The 17002-nt window shown below is 53.4% G+C and overlaps 2 protein-coding genes across 7 annotated transcripts in view; both read left to right on the top strand.

The window, feature by feature from the left end:
• Nucleotides 1–17002, top strand: part of ADGRG1 (adhesion G protein-coupled receptor G1) — a 215981-nt gene that overhangs the window by 116073 nt on the left and 82906 nt on the right. The gene's annotated exons all lie outside the window — the stretch shown is intronic.
• ADGRG5 (adhesion G protein-coupled receptor G5) overlaps nucleotides 5248–17002 on the top strand; it is a 16967-nt gene continuing 5212 nt past the window's right edge. Inside the window, exons 1-11 of one of the 6 annotated variants that reach the window (XM_077751336.1) lie at nucleotides 5248–5459; nucleotides 6604–6800; nucleotides 11299–11400; nucleotides 11590–11668; nucleotides 12055–12120; nucleotides 12303–12459; nucleotides 13032–13151; nucleotides 13663–13800; nucleotides 15227–15379; nucleotides 16121–16242; nucleotides 16519–16778. In XM_077751336.1, coding sequence (XP_077607462.1) covers nucleotides 11337–11400; nucleotides 11590–11668; nucleotides 12055–12120; nucleotides 12303–12459; nucleotides 13032–13151; nucleotides 13663–13800; nucleotides 15227–15379; nucleotides 16121–16242; nucleotides 16519–16778 — 1159 coding nt within the window. In that variant the 5' untranslated portion in view covers nucleotides 5248–5459; nucleotides 6604–6800; nucleotides 11299–11336. Of the gene's footprint in view, nucleotides 5460–6599; nucleotides 6801–11298; nucleotides 11401–11589; nucleotides 11669–12054; nucleotides 12121–12302; nucleotides 12460–13031; nucleotides 13152–13662; nucleotides 13801–15226; nucleotides 15380–16120; nucleotides 16243–16518; nucleotides 16779–17002 lie in introns of all 6 variants that reach the window. The other 5 variants (XM_077751337.1, XM_077751335.1, XM_077751339.1 and 2 more) reach the window with 5 other exon arrangements.

The following is a 17002-nucleotide window of genomic DNA, read 5'->3' as shown; positions in this document are numbered from 1 at the left end:
GCGCCGAGTCTCCTCCTCCCTCCCGGGGAGGGGAGGGGAGGGAAGGGAGAGGAGACGGCCGGGCGGGGGCGGTGGGCCCCGGCCAGCTGCACCCTCACTGTGACCTGGGACCGCCAAGTTGCTGGGGTGGGGGCGCCAGCCCGAGTTGGGGGCGAGGGGCACGGGCCGGGGCGGCGGGCTCTGCAAGAGAGCGAGCGGGACCCGGACGGAGGCCCCACCTCCACTTGGGGCCGAGGGTGGGAGGACGGAAGGCAGGGTCTGGGGGCCCCGCGGGGTTCGGCTTTCCCGCCTCGGGTTTCCAGAGCGCCAACGACGCACTAGGCGCCCTGCAGCCGGAGTGGGCGCCGCGTGTGCCGGGCTCAGCACGTGGGGCGCGCTTCTCAAGGGTTCACTTTTGTTACCTGCATTCTTCCTAGTGCCACCTCTGCCACCGGGTGGCCGTGGAGCAGCAAGTCTCCGCCCCTCACCGGGCCTCGGTTTCCCCTTTGTACCACTCAAGGTACAAAGGGACTCATCAGAGCAACCTCGGGCGTGTTGAGAAGCGCGGCGGGGCACTTGGGCCGCGGTGGGGGCAGGGGGAGTTTTTTTCTCCCGGGTGCTGGGGTGCGTCCTGCAGGGGACGGGAGCAGACAGTTGTCCCCAGGCAATTACGGTAAGGCGCTGTTTCTCGTGCGCCCAGTGGCTGTGAGGTTTCCGCAGCTCTTGGGTGGCTGTGGTTTGCCTGCGAGACGGGGGGACAGGGACGGGCGCCGGGAGGGCTTATCACATCCTGTATCTTGAGGGTGACTGCGGTGAATCTTTTTCTTCCCTTCTTCTCCTTCTTCTTCTCCTTCTCCTCCTTCTCCGCTCTAGGCCACCTGTGAAGCTTGAATGCATGACCCTGAGATCGAGTTGTATACTCCCTCTGACTGAGCCAGCCAGCAGCCCCAGCCGTGAATCCTTCGGAAAAGGCCACCAAAACTTCCCCGAGTGGAGGGAACAAGTTTCAACCTCGAAAAGGAAACTAAAAGTGATGAAAAAAAATTAGCTTTAACTCACTAACATTATTTAGATTATGATTGCAGCCATGCAGACATTAGAGGGAAGAGTCGGCCCTTTACAGAAAGAGGGTCATTTTTGCAAAGATATTTGAGAGTTTCACATGCAAGCGTTGCTCCGAATCCTCTGGTAGTCTAACAGTTCTCTCTGGAAGGAATCACTCATTTTTAAGCGATGTTCTGTTCCTCTGTGGTCAGCTCTGGTTTCATTTGTCACTTTAACCAACTTCATGAAGCCCTGCACTTTTTGCAAGATTTGCAGTTTTACTTGTCCGTCTATTTGCATGATTAAGTGCTGATGTCTGATGGAGACAGATTTTGAGGGAGGGGATGTTGGAGAGGGATCTAGTCTAAATGTTGCAAGGCTGGCCTTTGCTTTCCGGTGCGCCTGGGCCTGTGAGAGTCCGCTGTTGAGTACTCAGAGGACAGAGATTCCCCCCACCTTTAAAAAAAGGTTTATTTATTTGTTATTTGAGAGAGAGAGAGAGAGAGCACCCGAGGAGGAGATGTGCAGAGAGAGAAAGGGAGACACAGAATTCAAAGCAGGCTCCAGGCTCTGAGCTGTCAGCACGAGCCCGACACGGGGCTCAAACCCACAAACCGTTGAGATCATGACCTGAGCCATGTTGCTGCTTAATCGAGTCACCTAAGCACCCCAAGACTGCCCCTTTTAAAGTTGAGGGAATACTCCGGCGGGAGGGGGGGGGGGCTTTTGGCTTAGACTTACCCGAAGTCCTACAGCTGGTAAGGACTGCAATGGGCCAAGAACACTCTGGTTCTTTCCCAGGGTTTCTGGAGGTGGTAGTAGGGATAGAGGGATAAAGAAGGCTGAGGAGGCAGAGTCAGCGGTGAACCTGAGCTCCAATGAGAACATCACAGTTGGGCCCTCTCTCTGAAGAAAGTAGTCCTTGGAGTGTCTTGCAGGGGGTGGGGAGACCCCACCGTCATGGAACCGAGGTGGGGACTGACTATAGGTGTGGCAGTTCACATGAATTCTGTTATAAGCCATCCGGTGAGGTGGGTGTGGTTATCAGCAACTCACAGGAAAGTAAGAATCAGAAGTCAAGTGACAGGCCCAGGGTCACAAAGCCAGGTCTCAGAGCCCAGATCTCTTTCCATCTTACCACTGTCCCCCCTGTTCCTGAAACCACGTGCCCAGACTGCCCTCCGAGTGCAGTCTGATCTGGCGCCAGGCTCCTGGTGGCCCCACCAAAGGGGTTCCTTCCCCCACTGAGCCTTCGATTGAGGCTTATATTGGTATTTCCCACATTCCAGCATTTCCATCTTGTACCTCTGCCCCCACTTTATGCCATCAACACATAGCACTGTCCCTTTAGATAATTTCATTTTTTTAGGATGTATGCGTATTTTAGGGTAAGTAGGAAATCTGTATCCGTTGCCGTAAATAGAAGAAAATCATAAAAATATATGACACGTAAACAAATAATGCCACCAAAATCTAGCTAGATACTTACTCTTTGTTAAATAGGGGCATGACTGCACGCCCGTGTCCAGAGAGGCATTTTTCACAATAGCCAAAAGGTAGAGCCCGCAGAGGTGTCTGTCCGTGAACAAATAGATAGATGAAATCAGTCTCTACATTCAAAGAAAAGTTATTCAGCCTTAACAAGGAAGGAAATTCTGATACATGCTACAGCATGGGTTGACTGTAAAGTCATTATGTTAAGGAAAACGAGCCAGTCACAAAAGGACAAATATGGTGTGATTCCACTTCTAGAAGGTTCCTAGAGTGGTCAAATTCAGAGTAGATTGGTGCTTACCAGGGGGGCTGCAAGGAGGAGGGTATGGAAAGTTGCTACTTAATGGGGACAGGGTTTCAGTTTGGAAAGGTGGAAAAGTTCTGGAGACGGATGGTGGTGAGGACTGCATGGCATTGTGAACGTACTTAATGCCACTGAACTGTCCACTTAAAAAATGGTTAAAATGGTAAATTTTCTGTATATTTTGTCACAATTAAAAATCATTAAAAATCAGATATCTAGTGTTCTGCGTCCAATAAAAGATTGAGGCACAGGCAGTGGTAGAGAGGAGTTAGAGAAAATTTAGCTCTAAATGGAGGTGTCTCTCGGATGCAGCCAGGAATGAAAATCCATGACCAGTGAGCGACTTTTTCATGGTGTGACTCAGTTTATGTAATTCCCTGTCAGGGGTCTCACTTTCCGTCCTCATGCAGATCATGGGGTGAGTAGACCCCATGGGCTGAGAGGGAGACACTTCACTAGGGATGCTGTGTGGCTCTCCCAGGGTGGGGAGAGGGAGGTGGCTTGCCGCCCTCCTGCCTGCCTGGGGGGCTGAGCAAGGGACTGGCATGTCTCCTAAAGCTGAAGCATCGGGAATGTTTTATAGGGGAGTTGGAGGCAGGGCAGCCTTCTCGGGGAAGCAGGACTCAGGGGAGCTGCCCCTGAGCACCCGAGGGATGGAGAAGAGCTGCGGTCCTGCCCACGACGTGTGTGTGTGTGTGTGTGTGTCACAGCTGGGACAGAGTGGGACATGGGTGTGAATGTGGCGAGCTCATCCAGAGCTGGGTGGCAGGCAGTAGAACCTGGATGGGGCTAGACCATGACGGCAATCGGGAGCCGCTGCAAGCTTTTGAACTGGGGAGTATCTTGGTGGCAATTTCCAGGGTCTGGAGTGCAGGGCGAGGGAAATCCAGCACTCCGANGGGGGGGGGGGGGGTGGCGGGAATAGAGGAGCTTCGGGGTGAGCAGGGCCTTGTCCTGAGCCCTGAGAGCAGAGGCTTGGGCCCACAAACAGCATGAGGAGGAAAGGCTACTGGTTATAACCGTAGAGGTGGCCAGGAGACCTCAGAAAGGAAGGGCCTGAAGGTCATGGTCTGGGTCATGGCCGCAGAAAACCAAAGTGCAGAGAAAGGCAAGAACTTTCCCAAGTCGTCTGGCAAGAGTGTGGCCGAGGGGTCAGGACACGAGTGCACAGGAGTCTCTGCGAAGCCTTTGCCCTGCAGCTGCTCGGGGTGGGGGGCTGGATACGTGGGCCTGTGCGCCCCTCAGATCTCGCTGCCCTCCAAGGAGCAGCCTCTCCCCTTCCCAGAGAGGCCTGAGCTACCTGTGGCTGGTGCTTGTGTTGATGCTGGAAGGGCCACGGGGTAGGAGGGGAGAGGGGAGAGGGGAGAGACCGTGTTGGGACCTGCCTTTCTCCTCCGTGCTGCAGCCCATTCTCACCCCTGGGGAGAAAAATACTTTCCCGGGCCAGAATTTTCCCAGTAAGTCTGGCTGGGCAAGAGAGAGCACCCAACCACCAAGCCACACGGATACTTCCCCTTCCCCGTAGGATCCGGCACAAGAAGTGGCTGGAGTACGACTGGCTGACCAGCCTTCCAGCCCCAAGTCTGGCCACACTTCTGAGCGCTGTTCCCAGGAAGACCCTTCTCCAGAGGGCTCTGCGCTGGGTAGTTCCGGGCCAGGCTCTTGTCCTCTCCAGACCTCAGTCCCCCCATCTGTGAAATAGGCGAGCTTTACGGAATGCTTCTGGTGACTTTGCAGCATTTCCTTTTATAAGCCCCACACTACTCCATGACGTGGTACTCTCTCTCTCTCTTTTTCTTTTTAAAGTTTATTTATTTTTGAGAGAGAGAGAGAAAAAGTGGAGGAGGGGCAGAGAGACAGGGAGAGAGAGAATCCCCAGAAGGCTCTGCGCTGTAAGCACAGGGCCCTACTCGGGGCTTGATCTCATGAGCCAGGACATCACGATCTGAGCTGAAACCAAGAGCTGAGTTGGATGCTTAACCGACTGAGCCACCCAGGCACCCGGAAGTGGTACTGTCTTATCTCCACTTTACAGAGGGGAAGCTCGGGTTCAGAGAGTTTCAGCCACTTGCCCAGAGTTCCCCAGCCAGTAAACGGCAGGCCTGGTATTTGAACCCAAGCACTCTGACCCAACCCTTGCCTGAGGTCCTGGCCATCATCGTTCTCGCTGATTGTCAGGTCAGGCAGGGATCATTCTTCCTATTCTGTGGAGGGGGAAACTGAGGCCGAAGAGGTGCAGAGCAGAGGTAGGTCTTGAAACCTTGCGAGGTGCCACGGAGGCCAGCCCTCCCCCCTCCCCCACTGACACCAGACACCTCCCCGAGGTACAGGCATCCCCAGGAAGTGCTGCAGGAGTTGGTGGGGGGGGGGGGGGGGGGTGAAAGAAAGAAGTATTTGGAGTGCAGCTACCAGAGGAAGCGAGAGGCTGCAGTGAAAGAAGAAGTGAAGTGAGAGTGTGGTGCGCCGTGCAGGGTGTGGGGCAAGGAGAGCAGAGAAGCAGAGGACTGAGGACCTGTGTTGAGCACTGAGCAGAGTGGAGAGGAGGTGGCCGGGGCCCCACACGGATGTCCAAGTTCCCTTTCTGTCTGTGGACGCGCCGGGAGCCCGTGACAGCAGGACAGCGGCAGCAGCATCACAGGTCAGCCCCGGGCCAGCCTCTCTAATCCCCCGTCCCTCAGCAAGCTGGGGGACACGCCTCATTCCCTTTACTCTCTGGTGGCAACTCCAGATCCCTGGGAATGTAGAAATCTGTATTTTTTAAAAAAAGAACAATTTAATTTTTTAAATGTTTATTTATTGTTGAGAGAGAGAGAGAGAGAGAGACAGAGACAGGGTGTGAGCAGGAGACGGGCAGAGAGAGAGGAAGACACAGAATGTGAAACAGGCTCCAGCTCTGAGCTGTCAGCACAGAGCCTGACACGGGGCTCGAACACATGAACCGTGAGATCATGACCTGAGCCGAATTCGGACGCTCAACCAACTGAGCCACGCAGGTGCCCCTGAAAAAGAGGACTTTAAATGAAGGAGTGGTTAGGCACTGGGTTCAAATCTTAGCTCCCCACCACGGCCTAGGACAAGTGTTTAGACTCTCCTGGATTTCAGTTTTCTCATCTGTCCAGTGGGGTTAATCTGGTAGCTTGCACCTTAGATGACATTGGAAGGGCCCGGACGGAGTTTGTACCGGGCAAATGGGAGCTGGTGCTATTCCTTTCAGAGTGACCTGGACTGGAGCCCGGGGGACTATATGTCTCAGGGAAATGGCTCTGGTGATGCCTTAATCCCAGACTCCTTGTTAAGCCTTGGCATGCCCTCTCTCCCCACCTGTAAAATGGGGCTAATAATAGTATTTGTCAGGATTTTCCTGCAGAGACCATAGGCTCAGTCCTCAGCCAGGCCAGCCGTGGGGCTCCAGGAGCATGGCTGGCTCAGCAGGCCTGGTGCTGTGGGGGAGGGGCAGCCTGCAGGGGGACGCGCGTGGCCGGCCCCAGGGAGGAGCGCAGGGGTTCACAAGGCATATGCTCAGATGTGTCCCCGGCTGGGGCTTCGGGTCAGAGCCCTAAACTCGCAGTGGGATCATGGAAATGTCTGTGTGCCTCTCCCCGGGCAACAGGTGTCCCTGGCTTCAGTTTACCCATGGGAAGCCCCCAGGCACAGAGAAACAGAGTTCTTGCCCGACATCCCAGCCCAGACACTGAATACTGGAACTAGTTATCAGGTTTGCATCTTCTAGAGGCCCTAGTCTGCACACTGTTGTTTCCTCATCTCTCTGTTGATCTAGATAGAGTCTTACTCATCCGTTGGGCAACCCAGCCATTTTTGGGAGCCTGTCGTGTGCAGCGTGGGGAGAAAGCACTGGACTTGGAGTCTGGGGCCCTGGGCTTGAGTCCGCGCTTGATTGCTGGGCTGCCGTGACCCCCAAGCAAGCTCCTGCGTGGTTTCCAGTTTCCTCACGATCAAGCGGAACCGTCTTGGACCTCAGGTGAAGGGTTTCTGTCTCCTAGGAAGCATCAGATAACGAATTGGGGGCGGTGGTGAGATGGGCGAGGCTGTGGGGTAATGATGCATGGCAGCTTCTCTGAAGGGGAGGGGAGAGGGATGCTGGAAGTCCCAAGTAGGGGTGAGGATTGTGGTTTGCCCCTGGGAAAGGGAGTGGAAACCACAGCTATTTGAGGGGCCCGGAGGAGGTGTTACTTCTGCTTTGACCTTGATTTCTCCAGCTGGTGGTGGGGTGGGACACAGAGCAGGGTGGCCAAGCGCCTGGGGATCTGGCCTTACAGTCCAGACCCTCGAGTTTAAATCCACACCATTGTCTGGGCCTCCATTCACACAGCGAGGGGTAGACAAGATGTCCCAAGCTCCTGTCTGCGCTGTTGTGTCCTCAGACTTCTTATCTGAAAAGTTTCAAATTGTTTCACTCCTCGGCTTCCTTTGTCTCCTCAAACATTCTCCCTCCTCTCTTCTCTGAGGTTCAAAGAGGGCAAGTCAATTGCCCAGGGTAACACAGCCTAATAAATAACGAAGTGGCTAAATGAATAAGAGCCCAGCACTCTGTGACTCCGAAGTCTCTTTTCTCTTTTTCAAATCAACACATATATTAATAGTGTTAAAACAAATGTATGACTACCCAGGGGCGCCTGTGTGGCTCAGTCGGTTAAGTGTCCGACTTCGGCTCAGGTCACAATCTCGCAGTTCGTGGGTTTGAGCCCCGCATGGGGCTCTGTGCTGACAGCTCAGAGCCTGGAGCCTGCTACAGATTCTGTGTCTCCCTCTCTCTCTGCCCCTTCCCTGCTCATTTTCTGTCTCTGTCTCAAAAAGAAATAAACATAAAAATTTTTTTTAATTAAAAAAAAAAGTATGACCACCCAGAAAAAAACATCACATCACCATCTCATATTGTAGTCCAGGATCGATGCGAAGGGACTGGAGGTTCCAATGTGAAAAATGCAAACTTAAAAAGACTAGGAGAAACTTAGAATTCCTTTGTAATGTTGGAGTGAGGAACGCCTTTCTAGCTACAGCTCAAAATCCAGAAGACATAAGAGAACATGCTGCTAATTCTGATTCCATAAAAGTTATACATATAAAAAAAGACTTCTACTCGGCAGAAGGACCATGTTAAAAGGTAAAAAGGTTAAAAGGCAAATGACAAACTAGGAAATATATTTGTAACTCATATAATAGACAATGAGCTAATTTTCCTATTATGTAAAGAGTTTCAAGATGATAAGAGTCGAACGCGACATAAAAATGGGCAGATGGTGGGGCGCATGGGGGTCTCAGCCGGTTGGGTGTCTGACTTCAGCTCAGGTCATGATCTCGCCATCTGTGAGTTCGAGCCTCGCTTCGGACTCTGTGCTGACAGCCTGGAGCCTATTTTGGATTCTGTGTCTCCCTCTCTATCTCCCCCTCCCCCAACTCACTCTGTCTCTCTCTGTCTGTCTCTCTTTCAAGTAGAAATAAACATTTTAAATAAGGGCAGATGGTGAACTTGCACATGTGGGAAATGACGTCAGAACAGCTGCACTTTGGGAAGAACCAAAGACGAATCAACACAACTAGCTGTTCTCAGGGCACCCACTGGAGAAGTTAGGCTTTATTCCTCCAACCTTAGACTACGCGCTTGTAATAGAAAAAAGTGGAAGCTCTAGGAACTGTTATGGAAAGCTCTCCAAGATGTATTTTCAACAGAAAAAAGCAGAGTGCAGAACAGTAGACAGTGTGCTTTTTAAAAATAAAATGAGGAGAATCATATATGCGTATCTTTTTTTTTTTTTTAAGTTCATTTACTTCTTATGAGAGAGAGCTGAGGAGGGACAGAGAGGGAGGGAGAGAGATGGAATCCCAAGTGGGTCCCATGCCGTCAGCACAGAGCCTGACATGGGCCTCGATCTTATGAACCGTGAGATCATGACCTGGGCCGAAACCAAGAGATGAACACTTAACCGACTGAGCCCCCCAGGCGGCCCCGTATGTGCTTATCTATATATGAAACTCGGGAAAATCCACAAAATGCTAATAACAGTAGTTACCTGGGGACGACTAACAAGGAACTGAGTGGTGGGGTGACACAGGAGACAGGGGTACTTTGATTTTGTGTTTATGTCCTTATTTATTGTTTATATTCAAACTACATAAATTTCCAAACTATCCAAAAAGCAGATAAAAATCGAGAAATGTATAACTATAACGGATAGGGTAACTTTAGGAAATACAGGCAATCAAAATGAGTAGACCCAGGACCTCACCAGCCAGAAGTGACCCCTGCATCTTCCTGATTTTGCATACATAAAAATGTGACTTTTACAAGGGTGGATTACTTTGATTTGCAATATAGTTTTTGTTTTTCATAAGCAATATATCACCATTATTTTTTCCATAATGCTAGTCATTTGGAGCATTAAAAAAAATTCTCAGCATTAACAACTTGCTTTTCTGTTGTGAAGGTAATACGTGTTCGTTGCAGAAAATTTGAACTATACGGAAAACATAAAAAAGAGAGTAATTCTCCTCCTTACAACATGATTTTTTGGTGACATTCTAGATACCTTCCGAGGCTTCAGCATGTATATTTGCATACATTTCCATACATGTGATTCTATTGTGGGTGTTATGTTCAGCTTGCTCTTTCCACATGTAATAATGTACTATGTTTCTCTCCTGTGTCACTCTCTACATCTTAATTTTTGATGGTGGAATGACGACCCATTGTACTGTATTTTTGAATTGCTTTTGAAAAACTGATAAATTCACAGGAAGTTGCAAAAAAAACTGTACAGATTTTATGTACACTTCACACAATCTGTCTAGTCTCCTCCTTTTGTTTGTGGAGGCCTCCCTTCTGGAAACTTTTTTTCTTCTGCTGCCTTCTGGACAGGATATACCCAGTCCTGCTGTCCAACCTACTACTGGGGGAATAGCTTCGTCTCTTCTCCGGGGGGATTTCCTGTGTCCTATGTTGTCTTTCATGACTTCCCCCCTCATTCTGTTGGAGCGCACCCTCGAGCAGCTTTCTGAAAGGTGGTGCATGTTTTAAAACACCTCGTGATCCTCGGTTGACCATTCGTCTTCAAGAGTGCAGCACTAAAGCTTCATGGCTGGTCAGGGCTGATGACAGGGAAAAGCTTCAACCTGAGTTTGGTCCTGGCCATTTCACTGAGGAACACCAAAACCTCAGTAGATAGGATACTTTTCTTGGAATGGCCAGTCCTTCAGAGAAGAAGTTTCCCCTGGCTTCGAGCATTGTCGCCTGGCCGCCGCAGGCGTCTGGAAGCTGAGTGGAGGAAGTGGGGGGCAAGGAATACGGCTCAATTTTTCTATACCTGAATGGCGCCCCATCCTTGCCCTCAGGTCCTCTAGCATGCACTGCCTCCAGGAAATGACCTTGATGTTGGGATGGTGTTGAGGGTGGAAGGGTGGTGACAACAGCCTGGGGCACCCCAGGAGCAGATCTGGGGTCCCAGCTGGTCATTTAAAAGAGTCACCATCACCAATCTCCCATTTTTTGGCTTCACTCTTCTTTTAGAGGTTCTCGATGCCTCTGGTTCTCAAGTGCTCCCAGGGCTCTGAGCCTTCTCCCTGTCCCCTCCCCTTCTCCCCTCCTTCACTCCACACCTCTCCCCCCTGCAGGCACTGGGGCTCAACTCTCTATCCACCTGCTGGGAGCCTCCAAAGCTTTGCTAATATTTCTCACCTGCTGTTTTCTTCTTTCCTCTAGTTCTGTCTTTGTGGCTTTGTGCCCATTTATCCACTCACTCTCATTTGAGTGGAATTTCAGGGAGTTGACATAGATTTGCTATATTTAAGCAGACGTTTCTTAGTTTATTTTAAAACTACAGAAAATGAAGGCTGGGAGGGACGGACCCTTGCTCAAAGTCACATGGTGAATTAATGACACAGCTGGACAAGGTTACATGTTGCTTGCTCCCAAGTAGCTTCCCCCTGGGTGAAGTCAGAGTCCCAGGAGAAGCCCCCAGACAGACCACTTTTTTGGGAGGGGGAGTGACTCAGGCAGACCTGGTAATGGCGGGCATTTCTGCACAAATGATCAGGAATTCTGGACTCCCAGAGACCTGGGTCAGGGAGCCTCAAGCGAACATGACCACTTGCTCTCTGAGCCTCAGTTTCCTCATCTGTGAAATGCAAGAGTAATGAGGATCAATTAAAATGCTAGACGTCCTGGGGCACCTGGGTGGCTCAGTCAATTAAGCATCAGACTTCGGCTTGGGTCATGATCTCATGGTTCTCAAGTTCAAGCCCCACATCGGGCTCTCCGCTGTCAGCACTGAGCCTGCTTTGGATCCTCTGTTCCCCTCTCTCTGCCCCTCCTCTGCTTGTGCTCTTTCACTCTCTCTCTCTCAAAAACAAATAAACATTAAAACATATAAAATGCTAGATGTCTTACCTTTGGGACATGCCGGACGCCTAGAGGTTAGAGCTCACTCTTTTACCACGATGACAACGGCATGCATCTTTTCCAGGCTGGAGGCTAGGATTTGGAAGAGACTGGGAACAGGACATGGACGGCTGGAGGGCCTTCTTCCTCTGCCTGTGCCTCAGTACTGCTCATAGTGAGACAGTGGGTAAGGGGGTGCTGCTGACCTGGGGGCGATCCGAGCCCGGGCCCCCGGCTGGGATATGAAGCGGGTTGCCTCAAACCAAGGGAGCTTGAAAGAGGTCTTCTGGGGCAGCAGCAAGGCTGAGGCTGTGTTAGAAGGGCCCAGAGGCCGTGGGGACAGAGGCTGACGTGGAGTGTGACCTGCTTCCCACAGAGGCCTCCCAAGAGCCCCTGCACTGGATGAAGAAGCTGGAGGACATGGCCAAAGAAAACAATGTGACTTCGCCTGCTGGGTGAGTTGGCCAGCCATCCATGCCCTCCTTGAGTCAGCTATGCCTCCCACCCCCAGCTTGCGCCTTGAACCAGTGGTCCAGGGTTGTCCAGTGTAGACCATTAATCCATTGATTCAACATGCAGTTAGTGAGTACCTCCTGTGGGCCCAGCACTAGGCTTGGAGATGCAGGTTAAATACATCCTTGCCCTCATCAAGTCTGCTGTCTGGTTTAGGGCCTTTAACTATGGATGCCATGAAATCAGGGGCAGACTCGTGGGTCTGCATTTTCCAGGGAAGGAGCCGCAAGGCTGGACTGGGCTCTTGAATGGCCTTGCAGCTCTGGGTGAGGGGATGGTGCTGATGACTGGCCAGGGAGGCACAGGGACTATGTGGCATTTCACTCAGTCCGCGGAAAACAGCCAGAACAGTCATCCCGAAGGAGGTGTCCGTAGAACCGGAACTGAACAAAAGGTAATCAGGAGAGTGGATGAGTGGGGTGGAGAGGTGAGAGTGTGCCAGGGACGCTGCGTGTGCAAAGGTCCGGAGGTGGGAGTAGCAGGTTGGGTTGGGGGAGGCCCTGCCCTTATCGGCCGTCTGGGGCCTCTCTCACCCCCACGCTCACTCCAATCCCTGGCCAACTCTCTCCTGCTCAGGTTCATCCGGAGCCTGGAGCACAGCCTGCTGAACACCAGCTTCGGGGGCAAGAACCTCACCTTGCAGACACACAGCATCCAGACGCTGGCCTTCAAGCTGGGCTGTGACTTCACCGGCCTCACGCTGAACAGTGCGGTTCTGGAGCCCGTCCCCCAGGTCAGAGGGGGCCAGGAGATGGAGGGCAGCCGGGGCCTCTACTCCAGAACCCCTCCAGGGGCTTCAGGTCTGGACTCCCCCCTCTCCCCCACTAATCTGGCCTGCCCTAACAGCTGTGAGTTGCCTCTTCTGTAAACTGGGGCTGATGCTCCTCATGTGAATGAGTGGAATGGTGGAAGGAGAGGGGGCTCTGTGGCCCCTCAAGGGCAATGTCCTCTTCCTGCTTTGGCAGGTCCCTGAGGGGAGGCAGCAGTGGGAGAGGCCAGGAAGTCCAGGGTCCTCAGAAGACTCTGGTGTGATTCCCGCTAAACGTCCGGGGGCTGAGGGCTGAGGAGCTCCATCCCCAGGGGCCCCAGTTGGGGGGGTGGTAATTGGAGGCAGGGGCAGCCTAGAGGCAGGGCCTGGGGGTCTCAGGAAGCTCAGAGGAGGTACAGCCTGGCGGGAGAGGGCTCTGCAGGTGGAGGCGCCTAGGAATGAGATGCCCCTGGGCAAGGACAGGATGGGAAGGCTTCCGGAGGGGCGGGGATGTCGGGACAGGACGGCTGTGGCTTAGCCTGTGCATGGCTCCATAGGCCCGGGTTCCGCACGCCATGCAGTTCCCGGCAGAGCTGACCCAGGATGCCTGCAGGGCCCGCCGCCACGGGGAGCTGCGCCTCATCTGCATTTACTTCTTCACAGGCTACTTTTTCCAGGTCAGTGCCGGGCAGGGGGGCAGGGAGCAAGCACAGCGGGTGCCGGCTCCTCCCTGGGGGGCACTGCAGGCATCCGTGCCATTGCCTGGCATCTGCGCAGGGACCAGCCCATGGTGCAGCCTGAGCCTGCCCTTGTCCCTTCTGGGCCTCGGTTTTAGGAGAATGGTGTTGGGGGACGCGGTTACAAGAAATCTACTCTGTATATGTCTGTCCCTAGACAGATATGGAGCCATTGCAACAAAGGTGCTTTTTAACTTGGGCTTTGAAAGTGAGTTAGGATAGTGGTTAGTTAGGATGGAGGCTTGGACGCACCCAACAGGTGGTAGAGAGGTGGGGGGTGGGTGGGTGCTGAAGGGACAGTTTTCCAGGTGCAGGGGACAGCGTACGCAAGGGCTGGGAGGCTGGCCCACCTGTGAAGGCACACTGCTTATTCTCACCTGAGGGAAGGGGCCGGTGGGGGAGGGGAGCTCTTGGACCTCAGCTGGGATCTCCTTGCATCCACCCTCTCCAGCCAGCCCTTCTGCTGTCCTTCCAGAATAACAACTCATCTCTGCTCAATAACTATGTCCTGGGGGCCCAGCTGGGTCAAAGACATGTGAAGAACCTCAGGGAGCCAGTCAACATCAGCTTCTGGCACAACCGAAGCCTGGTACTGTTGGGGGTGCCCCTGTTTCCACCTCATCCCTGCCCCTTTGTGGCTCTCCTGTTGAACTCTGGCTCAACTAAACCCAAACCCCGTGGAAGTGTTTTGAAAACAAACTGTTTCTAATTGATCACAGTTTGAAAATTCCCATCAAAGGAATCAGAGAGAGAAGTTACTCAGTTTTTTTACTTACCACATTAGGCGGCATTCTTTGAGTTGCAAGTGATACAAAGCCAAGTCCAGCCAGCTTGGGATTGGCTCATGCAAATGAAATGTCCAGGGCTGGCTAGCTTCAGGCATGGCTGGATCCAGGGGCTGATGCAATGCCATCTTGGCTCGGCCTCTTTCCATCCCTCAGCAATGGTTTCCTGCCTTGGATCTACTCTGGTAAGATGGCAGCTGAAGTGTTGGACTTTCATCCCCTCTTCCCAGCAGGCTCTTCCTCATCAGTGCCAACCAGGGTCCCAGCATGGAGTCCTTAGAGTCCAGCTGGGTCACGTGTCCATCCCTGCACCATCACTGTGCACGGTGGACAGAACGTGTGGGTTGGCCAGGCCTGGGTCACGTGGCTCGAGGACTAGGCTGGATTCACCTGATCTGCCATGGGGGGAGGCGTGGGTCTTCGAGGGAAGCGCAGAAGCTGATCCTGGAGGAAGGGAGAAGGGCTGCTGGGTGAGCACACGCCCTGGTGTCTCTGCTCTTCTGGCCCTGGCATTCCTGAAAAGCCCAGACATACTACGTTCTGCCCCGACTTTCCACCAGCTTCATTAGGACTGCTCTGCGCTCTCAGTTTCTCCATCATCCTTCCCTTACTTTCCTCTGAACCTTAGCCCCTGCAGTTCCCTTTACCTGGACTGCCCTCGCTGCTCTTCCGCTGAGATCCGATGTGTCCTCAAAGACCTCAGGGCCCAATCGTCCCTTTCCTCCTCGGGACTCCCCTACCCCTTCCTCAGTGGCACTTCCTGTGTCGTTCCCCCACCCCTCCACCCCCATGGTCAGCATCAGGGTTGTCTGTGGATGAGTCTCTCCCGCCCTGGGCATGTACCTGCATATACCATGTTCTCCATGGAGAGGAGGGGAAAGGGATGGTTGATTCTAGAGCACCTGCTGTCCAGCCAGAGCTGGTCCCTCAAGATTCCTCATTGCCCGTAATTTAATACCCTCTTTGAGACTTGTGTATAGATGATCCCATTTTGCAGATGAATAAACTGAGGCTCAGAGAAGCTTGGCAACTGGCCCAGGTTACTCTGAGAGTCCACAGTGGAGGTGAGTCTGGAATCTGGGTTGGTCCAGCCAAAGCCCAGCCAGTGCCCTGTAAAATGTTGACAAGGGTGCAGTTGTATCAGCTTTGGCCCCCACGATATCCAGACTCTGATCCTCGGCCCTCCCCCATACCTCTTACCCCATACCCAACTCCAGCATCTCTCCTCAGGAAGGCTACACAGTGACCTGTGTCTTTTGGAAGGAAGAAGCCAGCAAGGATCACTGGGGGGTCTGGAGCCCCGAGGGCTGTCGCACAGAGCAGCCCTCACCTTCCCAGGTGCTCTGCCGCTGCAACCACCTCACCTACTTTGCTGTCCTCATGGTATGCGTGCATCCAGGCTGGGTGGTGCGAGAGTCAAAGCCGTGAAGGACCCCGTGTCTAGGCAACAGGAGCAAGGCAAAGGCAGGTGCAAGGGACAGACAATCCAACTCAAATGGGTTTAAGAAGAAAAAAAGAGAAACTTATGAACTCATGTTGCAGAAGAGGCTATGTTAGGCTTCAGGGATGGCTTGATCAAGATGTTCAATATCACCAAGACAAGGCTCTATCTCTCTCACCTGTGTTTGCTTTGTACTGGCCTGGGCTTCAAACCTAACTTCCCTAGAGGATAATTATATGGCTACTAGCAGATCCAGGCTTGGTCCTACTAGCTGTTAGGCCAGCAGGCTCTACTTGGCTTTTCCCAATTCTGCCATCTAGTGTGGGAATTGAGTCCCGCGAGCCTGGAGTGTGTCACATTCCCATCCCTCAACCAATCACCTGGGCAGGGGGTGGGAGGGCTCTGATAAGTCAGGCTTGGTGCACCTGCCCACACACAGTGTCCACATATTTCTATATGCACAGACAGTGAGGCAGGGGAGGGTCTCATAGAGAGAGGGAAGATGGGAGTCAAGGGGGGGCCAAAGCCACCGTGTCTGCCAGGGCTCTTCCTTTCACGCCAGGACCACGGTAGGGTTTGTGGTGGGGCAGGGGAGCTTGGAGCCGAGGTCTTAGCAGGGCTCTGTGAGTGTGGGGAGGGCATTTCCCCGCTTCGGGTCCCCATCCCTCCCTCTCTTCCTACAGCAACTCTCCTCGGCCCCGGTCCCCGCCAACCTGCTGGCCCCTCTTACGTACATCTCCCTGGTGGGCTGCAGCATCTCCATCGTGGCCTCACTTCTCACCATCCTGCTGCATTTCCAAGCCAGGTACTCCCCTGCCCCCGTGCCAGAACTGCCCACCCACGGCTGCTTGGCACTCCTCCTTGTCCAACTGATCCCCAGAGTGGGGTGGACTCCTCCAGGGGATGGAGGCCGGGAAGCAGGAGACCAGCCTTGCCATGTGGCTGCTGTTGGATCCCTGTGCCCTCTCAACCTCGGTGTGCCCATCACTGTGTGGCCGTGAGCCTCGGTGCGCCCACTGCGTGGCCGTGAGCCCAGGCGGTGGTGTCCCCAGGCCACGGAAGGGCATGCTCCCACCCACAGGAAGCAGGGTGACTCCATAACACACATCCACATGAACCTGCACGCATCCGTGCTGCTCCTGAACGTCGCCTTCCTGCTGAGCCCCGTGCTGCCTGGGCCCGGGCCGGCGTGCACCGCGATGGGCGCCGTCCTGCACTTCGCGCTGCTCAGCTGCCTCACCTGGATGGCCATCGAAGGCTTCAACCTCTACCTGCTCCTCGTGCGCGTCTACAACATCTACATCCGCCGATACATGCTCAAGCTCTGTGCGGTGGGCTGGGGTGAGCAGAGCCTCCCTCCCCTCTTGCCTCCTGAGGGCCCAGCCACACAGGGCGTCCACCCTCTCCTGCCCTTCTCTCTCTCCTCTCCCTCATCGTGGTGACTGCTGCCACGAGCACTGATCATTGTCCCTGTCAACGCCCACCACTGCTTTCTACACTGCTATTCTTGTCATCTGTTCTACTTCCACACCTCCATTCTGACCTCCACTGCGACCTCCACCTCT

Source organism: Crocuta crocuta, unplaced genomic scaffold (genome assembly GCF_008692635.1).
Source record: "Crocuta crocuta isolate KB4526 unplaced genomic scaffold, BGI_CrCroc_1.0 scaffold124, whole genome shotgun sequence".
In the NCBI taxonomy this organism is placed as follows: domain Eukaryota; kingdom Metazoa; phylum Chordata; class Mammalia; order Carnivora; family Hyaenidae; genus Crocuta; species Crocuta crocuta.
The sequence above is the reverse complement of the archived record's forward strand: the minus strand, read 5'-3'. Positions and strand labels throughout refer to the sequence as shown.